The following is a 21,735-nucleotide window of genomic DNA, read 5'->3' as shown; positions in this document are numbered from 1 at the left end:
TTCTCTAGGTTTTACAGAACAAACAGGACCTTTATACCCATCAAGCCAGTCTTAGGGAACTAAAATCAACTAGCTACTGTTTTCAGTCCACGTGCTCAAACCACTCAGGTCACCACTGCCATCCACCTGACTGACAGCTTGTCATGTGGACGGCCGACATTGCGAGAGTCCAAGTATCCTGCTGAAATTAGGGGTCCATCTCAATGCCAACTTCTTTCATCCTTAGATTACAAAGAACAGACACAGCACTTTTCCCAGAACACTCATTAATTTTATCAGCATACGAGGTGGGGGACCCAAAAACCCACAACTATCTTCTGGAGGGCAGGTCTTCACCCGCTAGGTGAGTGTCCTAGGAGCCCATCTGTATCAGTGCACCAGCTGGCTTTGTTGTGAGAGGCTGCATTCGGCTTCTGTGAACTTTTTTTGAAGGCTCTTTCAACACCGTTGCCCATTTGGTGATGCATGATTTATGAGCCCACTTGCCCACTCCTCACTGAGTGTTCCACAGATTTGACCAAAAAATGGCAAGACCCCTTGTGCCCCACCCTCCCTACTCACCCAATCTCACCCTGAGCAACTTTTTTTGTTTCTGTGAATGAGAAAAGTCCTCAAAGGAAATTCAATTCTCGGTCTCACAAGGTTGCCCCCACTTCAAGTACATATGGCAAGCCCTGGGCCTTCTGTCCTTCTGACTGACTGGCTATGAGTCAGGGTTCCCCTAACCTGCTCTCCGGTGTGATAATCTGCTAGAACACTCACAGAATTTAGGAAAGCAGCTCGGTGACTATTACTGGTTTATTGTGAAGAACACAACTTAGAAAGAGCTGCATGGCAGACACGCACAGAGCAAGGCATTGGTGGGTGGGGAGCTTTCATACCTTCTCTCAGCGAAGTATGTACCAACCCAGAAGCTCTCCAATGCCAGTTGTTAGACTTGACTGGCTAAATAATTAGCCACTGGTGATTAACTCAGTGTGCAGCCCCTCTCACCCTCCCTGGTCAGGATGTGGGGCGGAAACTTGTAACATTCACAGCGTGAAGTCAGTGCCTCAGGCCACCAACCCCATTCTGAGGCCATCTAGGTAGGGCCCCGCCCAGAGCGAGCTCATTAGCATAAACTCAGGTGTGGTTGTAAAATGTTTATTATGAATAAGAGAAGATTGCAATCCCATCACTCAGAAAATTCCTAGGATTTTAGAAATTCTTGTGTCAGGAACCAGAGACTAAGACCAAATATATATATTCCTAAGAGCACAATATCATAAGAGCTATACATTTATTTACATTATAACTCAGAGACCCGCAGCATCGTACCCTGCAACTTATTTTTTGTATGCAACCCTAAAACGTCAAGAAATAAAAAAAATATTAGCTTCAGACAGATTTTTTGAAAACTCCTGGTCCACTGATCATGACGTGAGCTACCGTGCATTTTGTTAAGCGCTCCCAGGGTGATTAGAGCAACTCCCGCACCGCGAGCTTCCTCCTGCTCATCTGCCCGCCATCCTGACCTATGGCAACAAGCCTTGGACCCACGGCTGCGTTCCACGTGCCACAGGAGGGCACTCAGCACGCGTCTTTCTCCCCTGAAGACCACAGACTACCCATGTCCCACCCCTGCTGCTTCCCAGTCTTTCCAGGCAAGGGACCAAGTAACCAAGACCGGGTCACTGCGTCCTCAAGGTCAGACTCCTGCGGCCGGTCCCCGTACCAACCACCACATCCAAAGCTCCCCAGCGGCCAGCGATGCAACCCTTTTAGTTCACGGCAGAGGCAGAGGAGTTAGCAGGTTGTCCCCGAACGTTCGCCAGCTCGTGAGCTGTTCCCTGCTGAGCTGCGGCCCAGCGCCCAGGCCCGAGTCTGCTCCTGCCGCCTCTCGCTGCCTCCGCGGGAGTCAGGAAGGTTCTGGGGCCAAGAGCAGCGGCCACCGCCCCTGGAACCCCTGGAGCCCAGTCGATCGATCGACTGTAGTTGGGACACTGCTGTTGTCACTTCCAGGCCCGCGGACCTCTATTACCTCCAGGCGCGGATCCAGGCTTGGCGGGGCCTGCAGCCTGTACCATCTTGGATGGTCTCCTTGATAAAAATAAATACAAAATTATCAATCAAAAGTAGATAGAAGAATCGCTATTTTCTTAGAACTGGAAAAGATATCATACAAATTACATATGTCTAAAAGGAGGCAATTAGGTGTCAACATAGGAAACATTCAAACATGTAGAGAAGTTTTGGTGAGTTTGAGCCAAACTGATGGCAATTGCGGGGAAGCAGCATCTCAACGGACTGAGAAATGCTCCGGGGATTGGCAGTTTAACGCCTTAATTTATATCTTAGATCCAAGGAAGAGCCATGCGGAGGGTTACGTGAAATCCACTGGTGATGGATCAGGGAGGCGGGAGAAAGCGAAGCTGGGAAAGCTCTGGGACGGGGTGAAAGGTACAACGACAGACACGAGCTTCTTTACACTGGTGAGGGATAGTTAACAGTCAACAATGAACATGATAATGACAATGAGGGGACGGTGGTCTCAGCTTGTGCCCCGAGGGGTTTGGGTAAAAGGGAAGTTACCTGGGCATTCCAAAGGCCTGTGATCCTACATGCAAAAAAGATATTAGGCTCCAGTAAGGTAAAGATTGACCTTTAGTAGGGAAAACACTGGTCTAGAACAGGACTGCCCACCATGAACTGCTTTAATTAATAAGTTTTAATTTTAGACCATCCTATGTGGTTACTTTAGGTGTCCGAGTTGGTAAGGCTGCCTCGCAGGCCTCCTCTGAGCTTGTCGGGTGAATGAATATGTGGCCCCTTTTCTTCCACAAAGTGAAAGAACAGTGTGACGAACTGTCCTTGTTTGGAGCAAGGTTTAGCATCCGCTTTGATTTCTTAGCATACGGCTATTCTTGGAGCTCTAGTTCCAAAGCTCCTGTTCAACTTCAGTGGAGTTTGAATATGTCCCTATCCCCCGCCCCCATTTACTCCTGGATAAGCCACGGTCTCCAGCCTCGATCTTGTCACAGAAAACACAGCTGGTTTGCCTACCTTACTAAGCAGAGTTTGGTTCCAATATTCACTACATTTTCCATTAAAAGTCAGGTGGTCAGAGAATAACATATCAAATAAGGTTCTCCCAAGCAAAAGAAGGGAGCTATGATAATAAGCAAATTTCTAAGAAATAAGTCCTAATGATAAGAAGGGAGGCAAGTAACTCTGGGTAACAATACCTGGAAAATATTAACAAAGATTAAACAGAGCTGGGACTTCCACATTACGTAACCAGTATTAACCTAAAAATTAAAAGCCAAAAGTGAGAGGCAACAAACTTTTATTTAAGATCACTTAGTTGCTATCTGGGGAACAGATTCAGGCAGAAACCCAAATTGGGTTCTAACTGCAGGGTTATTATGAGAAAGGGAAGGGAAATAATTACATGAATAGAAGAAAGGAATTTCCATTGGTGCAAGCAAGCTACCAAGTTCCTCTTCAGCTGCACATGGTTCTAACTTATTCTAAAGCGTGTCCACAATAATCAGTCCTTGTGGTCAGTTTTGATGTCCTGTTAGTTTTACAGTTGTTTGTAAGACAACGTTGATTTGGCCCAAATTAAAGGTTATTTTCCCAGTTCAAACATTCCAGAGGTTCAAGGACCAAGGCATTTAATTTTCACCTCTCTAAGTCTGTTTCCTCTGTGTAGTCTGTGGAGATGATGAGTTGCTATCTCAAAGGGCACTTACAAGAACTGAATGAAATAATCCTTTCAAAGGACTCAGCACTGCATCCAGGTAACAACAACAGACTCAGCAGATCTTTCTCTAGTCTCAGGACAGGGATAAGTGGGCACTACTTGGCACTTTCCAAGTTTAAGGACTTCTGAACCAATTTCAATTTACACACACTTGATCCACTCTGCAAAATAAATATCTTCCTTCATTCATATTTTTGTTTAGTCCTTTGTTTATTTCATTTTTAAGCTGCAATTTTTTTTCATGTAAATTACAACCTGTTAAAAACCAAATAAATTACAACCTATTAAAAATATTGTTAAAAATTTCACACATTAGTACAATCGTCCTCTACCCATTTCTACCCTTACTCTCACTTTTCTCTCCCAATGTAACTAACCACTGCTATTAATTTATTACAAAATTTTAAATGTATACCAAGTCTTAATTTGTTTTTTCCCCCAATTTTTTTCATGCCCCTTTCTTCTCTAGAAATATCTCTTCTCTAGATATTACCCTTTATAGTTCTCCAGTTATTCATGTTACTTACCTAGCAAGTTGTGGGAGAAATACACTTTTCTCTATCCTCAAGTTTCCTCCAATTAGTCTAATACTCAAATAGACATGAGGCAAATGAGGAAGAAGTAATAACCAGACTTGGTACATATACATGTGTGAGAACCCTGCATACACGAGAGAGTCAGAGACCCACATGCAGAGGAGGCTCGGAGACCGAGAGGGAAACTAGGGATGAAGCATGTCCCAAGCTGGGGATGCGGTGAGGAGCCGCGGGGGCTTCGAAGGATCCTGGGAGCAGATGCAGCCTTCGGAAACCCCCTCCATGTCTCCCCCAGAAAGTCTGTAACACTGAACACCCACCAGCAATCTGAGTGGCCCCTTCCTTCATTCTCATTAGCAACGGAATTTAATTCTCCTTTTGTTCCCAATCTGGTGAGTATGAAGAGCTTTACCTTTATTACTTTAATCTATCCTTCTCTATTTGAGAAATTTGTCATATAGCTACTGATCATTTGGATTTGCTGTTCTCTAAATTGACTACTCTTATAATTTGTCATTCTCCTGAGGGCTATTTGCGCTTTTCTTTTTTCAAATATGTTAAATTTTCCTCCCTATTTAATAGATCCTAATCTTTTTTCAAAATTGTAAATGTCTTTCTTCATCTGGAAAAGAAAAAAATTTAAAACCTGTATAGTTTAACACATAAAAATAAGTATCTATTCTGGCTGGATTAAATAATGTAATATACATATTTTTAATATTAGAAGACAAACTGTATCATCTTGAGTTGAAGAACTTAGTAACCAAGTCTAGAAATTTAAAAATCCATGAAAGAAGAGGTAGATAAGTAGCTCTAAACTAATTTTTAAAGACTGCTTCATGGAAAATGTATAATAAACCAACTTAAAAAGATTTTATCAAGATAAATTATATAAAGGTCTATTTTCTGACATAGAAATCAGACTTAGTAAAATGACCTCAGGTGGTTGCTTAGAGAATTTACAAATAGAATAAAAAGGTTTTTTCTGATAGAAGTAATTACAGGGCTTTAGAGAATTCAATGAGTAGTTTACAAAAAACTAAACAAAGCAAAAACAAAACTAAACTGAATTCCATAGCACAAAATGCAAACTTTCTTTGCTAAAACATTTTGTCCCCATTGTCATTCCTTTTTATATTGGTGATCATTTTTTAATTCAAAATTAAATTTATATTCATCAATATTTTAATAATACTACATAGTTGTATTGCCAAAATAGAACCATTTATTATTAATAATTATTTCATAGCCCAACATCAATAATATGAGCCCAGATGATACAATGTTAATAAAGTTGGAATTGACAATGTTAACCATTAGAACTCAACTGTAACTAATGTTTAATATTTTATTAACTATTCTATCATTAAAATTGTAATTACTACATTATTTAAAGTTCCCCTTCTAGGTCTTGCAACAAACAGAGGATTTAGGCCCAGAAGAAGAGTTTGCTGAGCAAGTCAGTGGCCATGAGGACATCGCTCACAGCTGCCCTGCTGCTCTCCCACTGGGTGTGTGGTTAATTCCCATAAACTACAGGGAAGCACTTTGCAACTCAGTGTTTGAGACTTCTGCCTGAGACTAAACACCACTACTGACAGAGAAAGAACACTGTACTGTTATCCATTTGGCGAAACTGGTGAGTTCCAGAAAATCTCAACAGGGACCATACTGACAATAAAATATGCAGATTATTGGTCTCAGGTCTAGGATTCACATTTCAAGAAAAACCTTATAAAACTAAAATGCTTCTTCTACAGGATAATGACGGGAGAAGTGAGAGTCAGAACATCATGACTCTTGGAGAATTATTGAAAGCATAGATTTGTCTAACATGGACTAGAAAATGCTTCATCAAGCATGATGCAAAAGTTCTCATCAACTTTTTAAAGGGCACTCAAACACAACTTCCATAAATTTAGAATTTCCTACTAATGGGTAAAAATAAGGCAGATTTTAGCATGATATAAGAGAGGATTCATCACAAATTTGAGCATTTTTGGCAAGTGGGAAAATAGAAATCTCTATAAAACAAAGTTTAATGAAATAATCTGCGTAATGCTTTTCCTCTTTAAATTCTGTGGTATGACAGAATTAAATGTGAAATCACATTTGTCATAACCATTTCCGTTAATGACCAAAAAAAGTGAAAGCAGACACTGAGAAAATGATAGCTATAGCCGAGCCTTCGGGGAAAAGCCAGGTAGAAGCAGTTGAGTTGATTCTTGTGGCTTCTCAGGAAAAAGCTGGATGGAAGCTGCTCTCCTTCAACACATGGAATTAACACTGGAAAGAGGAATAGCTTGAATGGGTAACTATTTCTGCGGAGGTATGATTCTCAAATACTGGAGGAAAACTGGACCACGTGCCTCGCGAGATCCCCTCCAGGCCAGAAAGCCTCGCCTTCGTCTGCGCGTCTGTTTTCTGTGTCTGCTGCGTGGAACCCGGTGGAAGTCCCATTAGCGCGCTCACGTAGGGCCCTACATTTACACGTGCAATGAAAACATGCTGACATCACCAGGATATCTGTTATCTCTGTGTGATAAGGTTACACTGGCCTTACATTTACTTCATTGTACATTTTTGTATTTTCCACAATTTCCACAGACAACATATCTTTGAAAAAGGAGTCGACTGCTTGAGAGAGACCTGCACCCCCGGTCCCAGCGCTTGGTCCCTCACGAGTTGTGGGACGTATGGAAATGATCCCACCTGTCCAGACTCGATTTCAGAAGTTTTCTTTGAATTATCTAATACATTACTGTCATCGATAGAAAAATTTTATTTTTTGAAAGGGGCGGGGCCTCCACGTTAGGGGGTGTCCTCTGAACCTGCGGTGAGAAGGGGTGTTCCTGAAGGGAGAGGAAGTATTATGAAGTTGTATTCATAAAGAACGAAAAAGCGCCTAACGTCTTTTGAAAAAATTAAAATAAATGGCTAATTCCGGAAAAATAGCAGCAGGAAAATACATTCATATAGCCAACAGTATCACCTTTGTAGCTGCGCATTGGTGGTTCAGTGGTAGAATTCTCGCCTGCCACGCGGGAGGCCCGGGTTCGATTCCCGGCCAATGCATCTGTGCTTTTCTTGTTTGTTTTAAAAATTCTTCCAATTACGTTGAAATGCTCCAGGTGAGAGGTCGGCTTCGTCGCTCCCCGGAACTTTGGCCTCTTCCCTCGTTCTGACTGCATGGCCGGGGCCCTTTCTGCCGGGCAGGGGGCGGGCTGGAGCCCGGCTGTTTTCCAACAGAAATACTGAGTTTTTCGCGTTCAGAACATCTAGACTCAATGTATGGTGGGATGATTGCTCTGTTTGAAGTATGAGTGAAACCAGCAAATGACTTTCAAAAATATCATTTTCTGATGTACAAAAACAACTTTTAACGCAAAAGATATAAGGATTTAAAATCAAACTGCTTGCACGGCCAGCAGAGTGGCGCAGCGGAAGCGTGCTGGGCCCATAACCCAGAGGTCGATGGATCGAAACCATCCTCTGCTAGGTAGCAGTTTTTTCCCTTTCTTTTAACCCCGAAAATTTGGGAAACATTTAGAACAGCGCACGCACGCGCGTGTCTTTTCCCAGCTGGGGTGTCTTCTGTACCTAATGAAACCTTGGACAACTGTAGGGGAAATATTCTCAGTCTAAGAAAATTTTGACACACACACACAAAATACAAATCTGGTGGGTTCTAATCAAGAAATGGCATATTTACCCTCTCTGAGAGCGGAGAACATTAATCCATCAGCTGGAAGTTGTCCATCTCTATTTACCACCATTCTGTAAACAAGAATGTAAGTTTAGAATTTGAAAGGACCATGAATACCTATTGTCAGGGTTAGAGATTCAGTTAAAGGGAGTTGGGAGTACTTAAAATAATAATTCTCCCAATAATCCGAAACATTTGCTGTTTTTCTCTTTAGTACTTTCCATTGTGTAGTATGTTATATATTTTATTTATTCGTTTAGTATTGCCTTCCAGTGGATTGCAAATTGACAAGAAAAAAGTTTTTTTGTCTGTTTTCCCACTGTGGTTGCTGTAGCATCTAGAACACGGCCTGGAACATCTCGGTCACTGGTGATTTGATAACAATCTTATGTTAAAAGCCACAATTTTTTTTTAAATATTAAATTTTATTTAGTTACTTTTCAATTACATTTTTTTTAAATCTATTTCTCCCATCCCACCCCCCCCCCGCCCGGTCTCCCCCCTCCCTCCCATTCCCCCCACCCAGTCCTCATCTCTGTGTCTTTCATACTTGTTCCTCAAAATCCCTCCCCCTTTTTCCCCTTAAGTTCCCTTCCATCTCCCCTCTGGTCGCTGCCCACTTGTTCTCTATTTCAGTGTCTTTGTTTTTATTCTGTTTGCTTGTTTGTTTTATTCTTTAGCTTCCTGTCAAAGGTGAGATCATATGGTATTTGTCCTTCAATGCCTGGCCTATTTCACTCAGCATAATAAAAGCCACAATTTTTAACACAACAAACACTACTTTAGACATTAGTCTTCACCTTTCTCTTTTACCTTAAAAAAAATCACAAATGAGTACAAAAATGACAACACAGAATGGATCTACTATTTAATATTAGGGCGTATTAATTATAAATCTCCTTTATATTTAAAGAAAAAGACCCACATAAAATCAAAGCATTTTTCAACAGCATTCTCAATATTAATATCCCCTTTGTGAGGGCAACTCTATCATGAATCTGATATGCATCTCTCTTATTTCTTTTTTCTTTTTTGTTAATGAATAATTTTTATTTGCAAAGAGTCTGGAAACAGCTCATACTAGGCTTTCATTTAAATACTACAATGCTTATTTTAAAAAGCATTCACTTTATGAATATCCACACAAAAAGCATTCCTTCATAATACCCTTGGGATCATACCTAGTTCTCTGTGTCAATCTGTGTCCAAACATACAAGCAGAGCCCATGTCTGGAATGGGCAGCTGAAAGGCTATATTTGGTTTTCACTTGGTTTCAAAATGAAGGCAACATCCTTATCCACTTGGCAACAGGTTTTAGAAATCCTGTCATTAAAGTTCTCTTGCTGACTGTAATCTTTTCAACGCGAGATTCCTGTCACAGTAAAGAACCACAGTTCTCAGCTTAGGGCTTGGTGAGGTCTGATTCCACTGTCACTCTGGCCTACATACGTGTCCCTTGCAAATACAGTTTCCATCTGAGATGAATTTTAAAACACTGTTCTAAGTAACGAGGCTTCTAATCTCACAAATCACCAGAGGCACATATGACTCTGAAAGAAAAAAATGGCCAAAAATCGGTAAAACATTAATCGCTGTTTTCTCCTGGGTTCTGTCTCAGAAATGGATATTCAGTTTGTTCTGGGAGATTATCACCACAGACTAAGCAACTCCTCAAAGAGGTAAAGTCGGTTTACCTCCTAATCTTTTACAAGGCACTCATTTTTCTCTCTATGTGAAGAGTTTCTTATTAACATGCATAGAAATAAAAAGACAACTGCTATATCGAGGCTGTCATTTTAAAAAGAACCAGAGATGGAGACTTCAAAGCACTCTGTAGAGTAAAATAGCCTCCTCCCCTTATCTGTGGTTTTGCTTTTTGCGGTTTCAGTTACCTGTGGACAAACAGGCTTTGAAAATATTAAATAAAAATGTTCAGAAATAAATAATCCAATAAACCATGCATAATTTTTAAACCGTGAGCTGTTCTGAGTAGCATGATGAATTCTCTTGCTATCCTGCTTGGTCCAGGTGGAGCAGTGAATCATCCCTTTGCCCAGTGTATCCAGGCCTGATGCTCTTTGCCCATTAGTCTCTTGTAGCCATCTAGGTTAATGGTATCATGGTGCTTGTGTTCAAGTGACCCTTATTTTACTTAATAATCGCCCCAAATCACAAGAGTAGAGATGCTGGAAATTCAGGTATGCCAAAGAGAAGCTGTAAAATGCTTCCTTAAGTGAAAAGATATATATTCTTGTCTTAATAAGGAAAGATAAAATTATATGCTGAAGTTGCTAAGATCTACAGTAAGAATAAATTCCTGCCAGTGAAATTGTGAAGAAGGAAAGAGAAATCAGTGCTACTTTACTCTTGCACGTTAAATTGCAAAAGGTTCAGCCACAGTGTGTGATAAGTGCCTAGTTAAGAAGAAAAAGGCATTAATTTGCAGCGGGAGGCATGAACAGCAAATGTGCTCTGATTGGCCACAATGTCTTGCACCAGAAAACATTGAGCCTCTGGGAAGAAAGACTTCAGTAAAGGATCTCTGAAACAACTGACTTCATTCACATAACTTCTATTATATTGGTATAATTGTTCTATTTCATTATTATTGTTATTAATCTGTTACTGTGCCTAATTGATGAATTAAACTTTACCACATGTGTATATAGGAAAAAATGGTACATGGAGGGTTCAATACTACCTATGGTTTCAGGCATCCACCGGAAGTCTTGGAACATGTCCCTCTGGAATAAGGGGGGACTTGCATTGTTTTTTCTAAGATTGAAACAAAGCTTTATTACATATAACATTGTTAGCAATAGCTTCAAGTGATCCAAAGGATTTATTTTTAGACACAGATTATTTCTGTGGGGTAGGGTACCGGGATCACTTTTAGTTGCCCAAAGGCTCGGAATATAAGACAATGCAGTGAATGACAGAGTGGGGTGGCTGTGGCAGCCAGGACTCCTCAAATATGAGCCTCTCCAATCACAGTCTTCCCTTTATAGCTTTGGATGCTCCCTAGAGAGATTTCCAAACTTCAGAATTTTCCCCAAGAGGCCTATAAACCCTTTGTGTGGGCAATTCCTCTGACAAAAAGCTGAGGGTCTATTGATGAGGTTGGGAGGGGGAAAACAGGACTGAGACCATTTCACCTGTCCCCCACTCCCTTCCCACACTCAGCTGAAACCATTGCATTTTATTAACATCTATGTCCCGTGGTGGGCAAGAATGTAATGACCACTGTAAAGATAAGGTATCTTCAGAAAATCCAAGCAGGCAACTCCACAGAATGTGACAGAATTTATTATACATAATTTACTTAGGGGAAGACTGGGCCAGCATGGACAGACACCCAGCAATTCGGCACAAAATATTTTCACCGTCTGTACCCTGTTATAGTACCTTTTTAAATAAGTTGGGCACCAATGACTCACAAGACAAAGACACAAAGAATGTACTGATACTGGGGCCATACTCCACGCGCTCCTCCGCCAGTATGATATTTCTCTCGGTTTTCAATCCATTCTATTGATAAAAAATATATTTATGGCTATAGTTTAAGGAACACGGAGGAACATCAACTAGAAAGCTTTGATATGCTTGCTAAGGACGAAGTCACAGCATGAAACTTAGAAATGAAATGCAATCCAGGACACAGATGGTGTTGGTTTTGTTCACGCCTACATCTATAAAAGGGGTTAAACGGGTGGCCGAGGATTTATGCAAGAAAGGAGAAGATTGGGCACCACGGGAAGATGCTGGGAAGTTAAAGTAGTTTCCTTTGGTCCTTCAGTCCACACTCGTATTCCTGGCTAACAGGCGTTCAGCCCACTTCCTACCTCTGGAGTCTGGAGTCTGCTTCTTTTATACACGAGGTTCTGACTTCTACGGCAGAATTTCTCGTCGTGGACTCTCAAATCCCAGCTGGAGCGCTGCCCACGGAGTCCCGGCATCCCTGCCTCCAACCTACTCATCCTGATAAAACAGGAAGACGGCGGCTTTCCAGGTTGCTGGATTCTTTACCCAACATTTTAGTTTTGGGGGAGCCTCCTAACTGTCATGTTCAGTGTTTGGCTGTGGCTGCGGACACTGATGATTACAGCAAACTGCGCAGGGGCCACAATTTACTTTCCAGAGAGTATCTAGGGGAAAGCACACGGGATAAATCATCTAGCAAGTTGGAGCCCGTGGCGGGCTTTTCCAATAGTGACGCTGCCCAATTAGAAACGGGGCTGTTATTGGCATCGATTGTGCAAACAAAAGCGAAATCTATTGTGGCAGAAAACAAATGGGAAAGCCTCTTTCGAAAGACCATAAAGAACGCATAATGAATTAGTATACACTGCGCCCAATGCTGACGCCAAAATGCCTACAGAAGTTTTTTATTAAACATTTGGTCCTTATTTCCAGGTATTTTCCTCTACAAACCCAGAGCCACGACACTGCTAAGAAGAAATAGAGACTAGAGGGAAAATGAACCAGCTGTTTCTGTGAAAGTGGGTGGCTCTGAAAAGAGCATTTGGGTGTGAACAAGCCGGATCAGTCTCTCCGAGGAGGGCTCACTTGGCGCTGGTGTACTTGGTGACGGCCTTGGTGCCCTCGGACACCGCGTGCTTGGCCAGCTCCCCAGGCAGCAGCAGGCGCACGGCCGTCTGGATCTCCCGGGACGTGATGGTCGAGCGCTTGTTGTAATGCGCCAGGCGCGACGCCTCGCCCGCGATGCGCTCGAAGATGTCGTTCACGAAGGAGTTCATGATGCCCATGGCCTTGGACGAGATGCCCGTGTCCGGGTGCACCTGCTTGAGCACCTTGTACACGTACACCGAGTAGCTCTCCTTGCGGCTGCGCTTGCGCTTCTTGCCGTCCTTCTTCTGCGCCTTGGTCACGGCCTTCTTGGAGCCCTTCTTGGGGGCGGGCTCGGGCATGGCCAGAAAGGAACTCAAGGAAAAAAACAAGGGAGAACCAGAGAGTGAGCCTGCGAGCGTCCTGTTGGCTCACAGCCTTTTAAACTCACGTCTGATTGGCGGTAACTCCAGAAACGTCACGTGAATATTGTCCAGTCAAAATGAGCGTATTTCAGAACGAGGATCCCATTGGTTGAAGTGAAATGGCCTGTAACTTTTCGCCAATGGCACAGGTTCTCTTTCGCGCCCAGAAACGATTATAAATGAGGTAGCTTTGGGTGCCTGAACTCACTCAAACTAGAGCACGAGTTCTTGTCTACCTTGTCTATCATGTCTGGACGCGGGAAGCAGGGCGGCAAGGCGCGCGCCAAGGCCAAGACGCGCTCATCGCGGGCCGGGCTGCAGTTCCCCGTGGGCCGCGTGCACCGCCTGCTCCGCAAGGGCAACTACGCCGAGCGGGTCGGGGCCGGTGCGCCAGTCTACTTGGCGGCTGTGCTGGAGTACCTGACGGCCGAGATCCTGGAGCTGGCGGGCAACGCGGCGCGCGACAACAAGAAGACGCGCATCATCCCGCGCCACCTGCAGCTGGCCATCCGCAACGACGAGGAGCTCAACAAACTGCTGGGCAAGGTGACCATCGCGCAGGGCGGGGTGCTGCCTAACATCCAGGCCGTGCTGCTGCCCAAGAAGACCGAGAGCCACCACAAGGCCAAGGGCAAGTGAAGTGGAAGACAGTCCTGACTTGTGTCTGTTTCAACTAAACCAAAGGCTCTTTTCAGAGCCACCTATGTTTTTCTAAGAGGGCTTGCCTTTTCCCTATTGTAGCAGCTACTTGAAAATAACCCTTATCTCAATAGCTCAATCAACCAATAGGTATCACTGGATACCTCCAGAAACGCAAAAGTGACAACAATGAAACAAGTGTGTACCAGGCAAAGCCACTGTGGGTTCTTTACATAGGTAACTTAAGGCTATCAATCCTGTAAGCCCTCAGGGTTGGACCAAGAGAAACATGAAAGGAATAATACTTGGTGAAAGAAATAAATACAAATCTGGTTGGCAAAAGGGTAATAAAATGACATTGGTTCCCCGTTTAAGACCTGTGTTGCATCCTAATGGGACACTTAGCTTGCCGCTCGCCCAATTACAATTCTGCTGGGTTCTAGTGGGTTGTAAATAGGAAAGCTTCATGCCCTGGAGTCATGTCCTCTAGGCAGAACTCATTAGAGGGTCTTACATGGCTTTAAAAAGGCACACAATATTTTTTTGTACCATTTATATATTTGAGGATCTTTTCCTTAAACCCATTTTACACAAATCTCAGTTGAAATTGTAAAACAGTAGAATTCTTTATATTAGAATGCTAGCTAGTGAAAAAGTAACCATCGTTCAATTGAGTCAGATATACAGACAAAACGCATAAAACACTAAAATCTTATAAGTTTAAACAGAGAAATCAAGATTTCAACATGAATTTAGCCTTCTTAAACTTGAACGAGACTAAAAAAATTTCCTTACCCAATCCACGTAGCGCGCGCCTTTTCAAAAAAACCAAGGCAAACAAGTTTCAAGTGCCAAAATTAAAATGTTTTACTCAGCAAACAATATATAGCACTGTAATATTTATATTAAATTCTGCGGAGAAAAGCCAAAGAAAGTTGTAAAGAAAGGGCGTAAAGACAGTACAGGGAAGAAAGGGTAGAAAACAGCTGCTGTTGAAAGGGTGGGTGGGAGGAAGTAGTACGTTTCCGGTCTGAGCCTCCCAGAGGCTGCTGCTATCAGAAAGTCTGTGCCGCGTCCAATAGCATCATCGCGAGAATTGACGGGCAGATGCCTGGTCCAATCATAGCTGGACTCACCTTATATATATACACACCAGTCGAGTAGGTCAGACTCACACAGTGGTTCCAGTTTAGTGCTTCTGTGGCTTAGATATGGCTCGCACCAAGCAAACGGCGCGCAAGTCCACCGGCGGGAAGGCCCCACGCAAGCAGCTGGCCACCAAGGCGGCCCGCAAGAGCGCGCCGGCCACAGGCGGCGTCAAGAAGCCGCACCGTTACCGGCCCGGAACCGTGGCCCTGCGCGAGATCCGCCGCTACCAGAAGTCCACCGAGCTGCTGATCCGCAAGCTGCCCTTCCAGCGCCTGGTGCGCGAGATCGCGCAGGACTTCAAGACCGACCTGCGCTTCCAGAGCTCGGCCGTCATGGCGCTGCAGGAGGCGTGCGAGGCCTACCTGGTGGGCCTGTTCGAGGACACCAACCTGTGTGCCATCCACGCCAAGCGCGTCACCATCATGCCCAAAGACATCCAGCTTGCGCGCCGCATTCGAGGAGAGAGGGCTTAAGCTTAATGCGATTGCTCGTCCCGAACCCAAAGGCTCTTTTCAGAGCCACTTAATTCTCACAGACAGTGGCTGTTGTACTACTTAATTTGGTGTTACTAACATAAAGTTAAGGCAAGACTAACAATCGGGACTCAGGGTTCCTACCCAGATAGTGGTCTCCTTTTCTGCAAGCAAAGTAGATTAAAGTGTTTTAAAGTCTGACATGCTGTGTGTAATAGATATGAGTTGCTAAACACCACTTGGAAAGGACAATTGCTTGGGCATAAAATCAATACCTGGATTTTGTAAGAAAGCCACATGTAAGAAGCAAGGAGAAGGGATCAGACCTCGGGGAAGGACGGCCTATCGAGTAGACATGAAGTTGAGCTCATGGATAACTGGAATCTCCCTTCCCACTTCGGGTATTAATCTGGTAGAGTTGGACCTAACTTGATCCTCTGATGTCCTCACTGCACCGGGAAGGGCACCTTGCACGTGGACTAACTTGAACTCCTGGTGCTGGGGTTCAGGTTGGGCAACATTGGTATTGTGCCTAGCATCTAGCATTACTGGGCAGACCTCAGGTTTTCTTACTGACAATTGCTCTTTCACGACTCCATAAGGAAAACAAAAACCAACTTTGGCTGAAACTGTTTCTTGAGAAAATGGGTTATTTTACACGGATCTCTTGTTCTTATGAGAGTTGTGTTTTTCATTGTTTAGCAGTAACACCTGGTAACCCTATAGGATAAAGCTCCAAAATGTTTCCTTCACACCCATTCCAAATTTGATATAAAATTAGCAAATGAGCCCTCTGGCTTGTCTTTGCCAGCTTCCAGCGTCCTGAAAGTGCAGACGTGTGTAAGCAGCAGTTCCCAGGTTGGATAGGACTCTTCCTGTAACTGATACTTGTGTTTTTCTAATACCTAAAACTATGCTCAACTGGGTCTTAATGTTCTAAATTCTCCAGTGGGGGTTGGGTCTGGCAGTTCCTTATAAGTGGTTTTCATCAGTTTCTTTGACAGGCTAGCACCTCATTTACACTTTCCGTCAACTTGTGTACAGCTAGTGTACATTACCCTTCCCCCCTACAACAGAAAATGGAGATAATACTCACCTAAGCATTCAAGACCTTCCTTGACAAATTGCCTTGAGTACACTGTGTCATCACAAGTTTGTGAAACAAATGGAAAGGTCTTTACATTCTTCATACTTTAAAAAAAATTAAGATCACTACTGCAAACATCATGCTCTGCTCACAATGGGAAGGAGCACCCATGATTACCATATACAGAATTTAGGTTGATGACAATATTTCGCCAAATTTAAATCTTCTCATTTGAATCAACACCTTTAGCAAAATAAAGTGCTGGTTATCTTCTCTCAGGAACCAGCTTTCCTCTGGGAAGATGGAGAACACTTGGAGGGGATAATGGCCCTTTGATGCCACCCTCCCACTCTGCCTGACGATCCAGCAATTTTTAAACAGACTGGTATTCTTGAGTGTGTAAGCAATGCCTTCTGAGTTGGGAAACTAAGCTATTAATCAGTCAGGAAGGGCCCACAATAGAGGACCTGTCTACACTGACCCATACTCTAACTGGGAAGGGCACTGTCTCCTGGAAATGGGCAGTAATACAATTATTCAAATTAATCTTTCAGTTTGCATTATGTGAAAATTTTATTCAGGACCAGTGAGCAGTTCTAGTTATGGGGACATTTCTAATTATGTGGATACACCCCTTATGCTGAACGATGGTCTTGTGCCTTTCACCTAATCTCCTGCCGGACTTTAATCATACTTTCATCACCCTATACAAGGAAGTGAACTTCATTCCAGGAATGGCAGGAACACAGCACAGTGATACTCAACAACACCACACCATTTTGGATTAATGGGCAGATGGCAAGCCAAGTACTAAATTTAAGATAAGAGATCACAGGGGGAGTTGTGAGAACGATCACTCTGAGATGTTCATTTTGAGTTTCTCAGGCATCTCCAAGGATTTCAGAAAGTTGTAGATGAATGTGCACGTCTGATTTCAGCAGGTAAGTCTGGGTGGGCATAAAAATTGGGGAGTCACTATGCTCACTTCAGCAGCACTCATACTAAACTGGACTGATATGGAGATTAGCACTGACCCTGTGCATGGATGGTACGAAAATCTGTAACGCGTTCCATATTTTTTGAGACTATTATGCTGAGTGAAATAAACCAGGAAGAGAAAGACAAATGCCATATGATTTTACTTATGTATGGAATCTAATGAACAAAATAAATTCACAAAGTAGAACCAGACTCAGATACAGAGAACAGACTGACAGCTGTCCAAGGGGAGAGGCTTGGGGAGCTGAATGAAAAATGTGAAGGGATTAAAATTTTAAAAATTTGGGTGTCATTAGTATATAAAAATACTTAAGGCATAGGAGTGGCCCACAGATCCCTTCCAGCTCCTTCCTACCTCTTTTAACCTCTGCCTTTGTGCCAATATCCAACTTATTGAACTTGCTGTATATATTACAAATGGTCTGGTGATGGAATTCCTATAATTCCCAGTTTCTTTTAACCCTCAGACTAGATGTTGCCTCTCACAGATCTGACTCCTCCTCTATGCTCCCCTAATACCTTGTGTCTACATTTCTTGCTACATAGTGTGCTGTATTTACTTTTGTTACTCCCTGTTACATTGTTTCTTTAGAACAACCGGTGTCTTACAAACTAACACATTCCTAACACTCGGTACCTAAGTGTGAAACAAAAGTTTGTTGAAAGCATAAATACATTATAAAAAAAGAGAAAAGTCGAGTCATTCTGCCTGCATGCTTCATGTACCATGACCATTCAAGGCTGGGCAAATTCACTGTATTTCTGCAGATAGAAAAATATTCATGGGGCCATTGGGATGGATGGATGTCTGCCATGTCTTTATTCATGGGTGGCTGAGCCACACAAGCTGCAAGCTGTGAGTCTCCCTGCATGACACACATCATGGCCCTTGCTCCCCAGCGTGGCACCCTTTATGGCACCTGTGTCACTAGTGGAAAGCCACTACTTTAAGTACTAGAGGTGAACAAAGCCAGCAAAATGCCAGAAAATGATATAATGTAATTCTGCCTATGCAAGCCCACTTAATGTTACGGGAAGTTTCACAGGCCCGGTCTCAAGGGTGTGAGAATACTAGTTATCAGGCCCCTTCCATGGGAACACTGCAACCCTTAGTCACCCAGACACCTGGGTGAGGAAGCCAGACTGCCTCCGCTCACCCTACACTTGACATGGCAAACTGGGAGTGGCATAAATGTTCTTTTCCAAGGTCCAGAATAAAAAGACCTTTCTATGCCAATTTAGAAATGAGAAACATACCAGAATCTGACCTATTGTCAAAACACCCTCAGATTTAATAGGAAGTTTGTTCACATGTTTCAAGATACAGGTACCTATCACCAGTGTTCTTGGAATTCACTTAGTAGCAACTACTATGATCATGGTTACAACATGTGGACACCTAGGTATACCAGTATGGTAATAAATGTACTATCAAGTAGTGTAAATTAGTCAAGGGCTGTCAGAAACATCTGAAATATTACTTAATAACCTGTGACCTTCCTGCTGACAAAGTGGGTTGTCTGTGGAAATCACCATTATGTCCTCTCAAAAGATGTTTCGATTTGATGTTACTTGTCACTTAAGCTACAGCGGATTTCTAGAAAAACCTGGGTGACTACCTTGAGTCAAAATGCCTTCTAGGTTCTACATGCGCTTGAAGTTATGGCCTACTTAGAATACCAATATAATGTAGCAATTACATCTTTTATACAAGTCCCTAAATGCGACTTCTGAAATGTAAAAGAAAAAGCGCGCCGCTCTAGGAATTACTAGTGTTGTCATAAATCTTAGCAATTAAGTAATAGCGATCAGAGGTGCAATAAAGTCGTGCTACCTTCTCAGTAACTGGAGAAGTGGCTCTGAAAAGAGCCTTTTGTTTACTCATTTCCACACTTGCTGCTTACTTGGCCTTTTGGTGGGTCTCGGTCTTCTTGGGCAGCACCCCACCCTGAGCGATGGTCACCTTGCCCAGTAGCTTGTTGAGCTCCTCGTCGTTGCGGATGGCCAGCTGCAGGTGGCGTGGGATGATGCGCGTCTTCTTGTTGTCGCGCGTCGCGTTGCCCGCCAGCTCCAGGATCTCGGCCGTCAGGTACTCGAGCACGGCCGCCAGGTAGACGGGCGCGCCGGCCCCGACCCGCTCGGCGTAGTTGCCCTTGCGGAGCAGGCGGTGCACGCGGCCCACGGGGAACTGGAGTCCAACCTGGGAGGAGCGCGCCTTGCCGCCCTGCTTCCCGTGTCTAGAAAACGCGTAGAATACTTGTGCTCTTCCTTGAGTATAAGTTGAGACATCCAAAGCTACTTTATTTATAATCATTGCTGGGCACGAAAGGCAACCTGTGCCATTGGCGAAAAGTTACAGGCCTTTTCACTTCAACCAATGAAATCCTCGTTCTGAAATACACTTATTTTGACTGGACAGTATTCACGTGACGTTTCTGGAGTTACCGCCATTGATACGCAAGTTTGCTCACCACTTCCTTAAGAGGCTGTGAACTCAGAGGACTCGCGCAGCGTTGCGCTTGTTCTTCAGTTACTTTGGCCGGTCTCTCCCGACCATGCCCGAGCCGGCCAAGTCCGCGCCCGCCCCGAAGAAGGGCTCCAAGAAGGCCGTGACCAAGGTACAGAAGAAGGACGGCAAGAAGCGCAAGCGCAGCCGCAAGGAGAGCTACTCGGTGTACGTGTACAAGGTGCTCAAGCAGGTGCACCCGGACACGGGCATCTCGTCCAAGGCCATGGGCATCATGAACTCCTTCGTGAACGACATCTTCGAGCGCATCGCGGGCGAGGCGTCGTCGCCTGGCGCATTACAACAAGCGCTCGACCATCACGTCCCGGGAGATCCAGACGGCCGTGCGCCTGCTGCTGCCTGGGGAGCTGGCCAAGCACGCGGTGTCCGAGGGCACCAAGGCCGTCACCAAGTACACCAGCGCCAAGTGAGCCCTCCTCGGAGAGACTGATCCGGCTTGTTCACACCCAAAGGCTCTTTTCAGAGCCATGCACATTTCGGAGAGAGAACTGGCACTCAATCTCGTGTAAGAGGTAGGAAAGAACGATTTTAATCTCAGCTCTTTGGAAAATGCTCCTTATTTTGGGCAAAAGCCATATTTAGCATTGTATGGTTAAGAATGCCATCAATTTTTGAGGAAATTGAAAGAGACATAAAACACTGGAATTTAACTTTTTAAAGATGATTTCACTTAACATTCATTGTCCAATTGCTGAGAATCCTCCTTTGAGGAAATTTGTTTACTAGAAAATTTCAGGTGTTCTTTAAGGTGAGAAAAGTTACCAACTCAGTGTTAATCATTATTGAATGATAATTTCCTTTACAGTTACACCGCCATTTTCATCCCCCACCCCAAGCTTTATGATTATCACATAAATGGAATTAAGGGACACACCCCTGTTCCCATTCCCTTTTGCTTATTCTTTTGTAACATCTGTGCTGGTATCCGCCTTACTCTAGGCCTACATTCACACAAAATAACCTAGTGGTGTTGGGATAAAGTTGGAGAAAGAAGAATTTGAAAAAAGAAAACTAATCACCTTTTTTCACCAGTTAGGGATGAGCAGTTTTAATTTCTCCGCTGGTGCTTTCTGTACACGTGCGTGTACCCGGACGAGGACTCCACAATCCCTCACCCCACCCGCATCTCCTTCCTGGTGAAGTAACATGGAGAAGCGGTTTAATCCTGCTTCATGACCTTCACTCATGTTTTAATGTTTCACCTTCTAGGATGGTGTTCCAGTTCACTGCAATTTTGACACTGTCACCGTTTTCTAAGGGGGAAGTTTAGAATATAGGTCAGCTCCACACTTCATCTCACTCTTAATCCCTTTTCCCCTTCTCGAATAAGGGAGAAACTAAATGAACAGGCAGCCTTTTTGAGTTAAGAAGGAGAGGCAGGGAAGCATTTTTCTCCCAGAGGGAAGCGTGGTCTCCCGGTGTGCAGGCTAGCATTCCAGGTCTGACTCTACTTGTTCAGGGATGGATGTAGAAATACGAGTCCCTAGCATTCAACAGACCATTAGGTAAGATTATAAATCCCAAAACCTTTACTGTATTTCTCTCTATTTTTTGCTCAGTCTTTTTCCATGAAATACAGGAGGCCTCAGGCTTGTTGGGACAAAAAGCACACAATTTGGGCTGGATTTATGATCTCAGGGAGCAAAAGACAGTTCTGCAAAGGCCATGACCGTTCCCTCTGGCCCGGAGGTGGTGGCTGGGAACATACGCGGAACATTTATAGGACTTAATATTAGACCATTTCTTTTTTACATCAGTCAACACTGTTTCTAAAGTTGGCACTGTTGTGATGTCACACAATGGTGTGATTATTTCCTAATATTTACCTTATGGCTGTTCTCCATTCTCCATACAATGTAGGAAAGAAATGGCTGCTCCCACT

The 21,735-nt window shown here is 43.7% G+C and overlaps 4 protein-coding genes, 3 non-coding genes and 1 pseudogene across 7 annotated transcripts; 6 read left to right on the top strand and 2 right to left on the bottom strand.

Annotated features, from left to right (window-relative positions):
- Positions 1–1,260: 1,260 nt before the first annotated feature.
- Positions 1,261–19,891, bottom strand: LOC119039156 (histone H2A-beta, sperm-like). Its single transcript, XM_037131830.2, has 3 exons — positions 19,161–19,891; positions 7,994–8,058; positions 1,261–2,079 (listed from the first exon to the last, which is right to left on the bottom strand). Exon 1 carries the CDS (start codon positions 19,638–19,640, stop codon positions 19,227–19,229), a length of 414 nt encoding a protein of 137 aa, XP_036987725.2. The 5' UTR covers positions 19,641–19,891; the 3' UTR covers positions 1,261–2,079; positions 7,994–8,058; positions 19,161–19,226.
- TRNAG-GCC (transfer RNA glycine (anticodon GCC)) lies at positions 7,286–7,356 on the top strand. The gene has a single exon. It is a non-coding gene; the product is annotated as a tRNA-Gly (tRNA).
- On the top strand, positions 7,708–7,779 carry TRNAM-CAU (transfer RNA methionine (anticodon CAU)). The gene has a single exon. It is a non-coding gene; the product is annotated as a tRNA-Met (tRNA).
- Positions 12,464–12,994, bottom strand: LOC119039166 (histone H2B type 1-K-like). Its single transcript, XM_037131841.2, has one exon. It carries the CDS (start codon positions 12,914–12,916, stop codon positions 12,551–12,553), a length of 366 nt encoding a protein of 121 aa, XP_036987736.2. The 5' UTR covers positions 12,917–12,994; the 3' UTR covers positions 12,464–12,550.
- Positions 13,116–13,981, top strand: LOC119039160 (histone H2A type 1). Its single transcript, XM_053655961.1, has one exon. It carries the CDS (start codon positions 13,226–13,228, stop codon positions 13,616–13,618), a length of 393 nt encoding a protein of 130 aa, XP_053511936.1. The 5' UTR covers positions 13,116–13,225; the 3' UTR covers positions 13,619–13,981.
- On the top strand, positions 14,802–15,987 carry LOC119039159 (histone H3.1). The gene has a single exon (XM_037131835.2). The coding sequence runs from the start codon at positions 14,830–14,832 to the stop codon at positions 15,238–15,240; it is 411 nt and encodes a 136-aa protein (XP_036987730.1). The 5' UTR covers positions 14,802–14,829; the 3' UTR covers positions 15,241–15,987.
- On the top strand, positions 17,306–17,407 carry LOC119039178 (U6 spliceosomal RNA). The gene has a single exon (XR_005080573.2). It is a non-coding gene; the product is annotated as a U6 spliceosomal RNA (small nuclear RNA).
- LOC119039164 (histone H2B type 1-K-like) lies at positions 19,882–20,302 on the top strand (annotated as a pseudogene).
- Positions 20,303–21,735: the final 1,433 nt, after the last annotated feature.

This window comes from Artibeus jamaicensis, unplaced genomic scaffold, assembly GCF_021234435.1.
Source record: "Artibeus jamaicensis isolate MK-2021 breed Jamaican fruit bat unplaced genomic scaffold, CSHL_Jam_final scaffold_1689, whole genome shotgun sequence".
Classification (NCBI taxonomy): domain Eukaryota; kingdom Metazoa; phylum Chordata; class Mammalia; order Chiroptera; family Phyllostomidae; genus Artibeus; species Artibeus jamaicensis.
This window is presented reverse-complemented; position numbering and strand designations above follow the sequence as displayed.

Coding starts and splice junctions, on each gene's coding strand:
- LOC119039166 (XM_037131841.2), bottom strand. CDS start 12,916: ATGCCCGAGCCCGCCCCCAAGAAGGGCTCCAAGAAGGCCGTGACCAAG.
- LOC119039160 (XM_053655961.1), top strand. CDS start 13,226: ATGTCTGGACGCGGGAAGCAGGGCGGCAAGGCGCGCGCCAAGGCCAAG.
- LOC119039159 (XM_037131835.2), top strand. CDS start 14,830: ATGGCTCGCACCAAGCAAACGGCGCGCAAGTCCACCGGCGGGAAGGCC.
- LOC119039156 (XM_037131830.2), bottom strand. CDS start 19,640: ATGATTATAAATAAAGTAGCTTTGGATGTCTCAACTTATACTCAAGGA.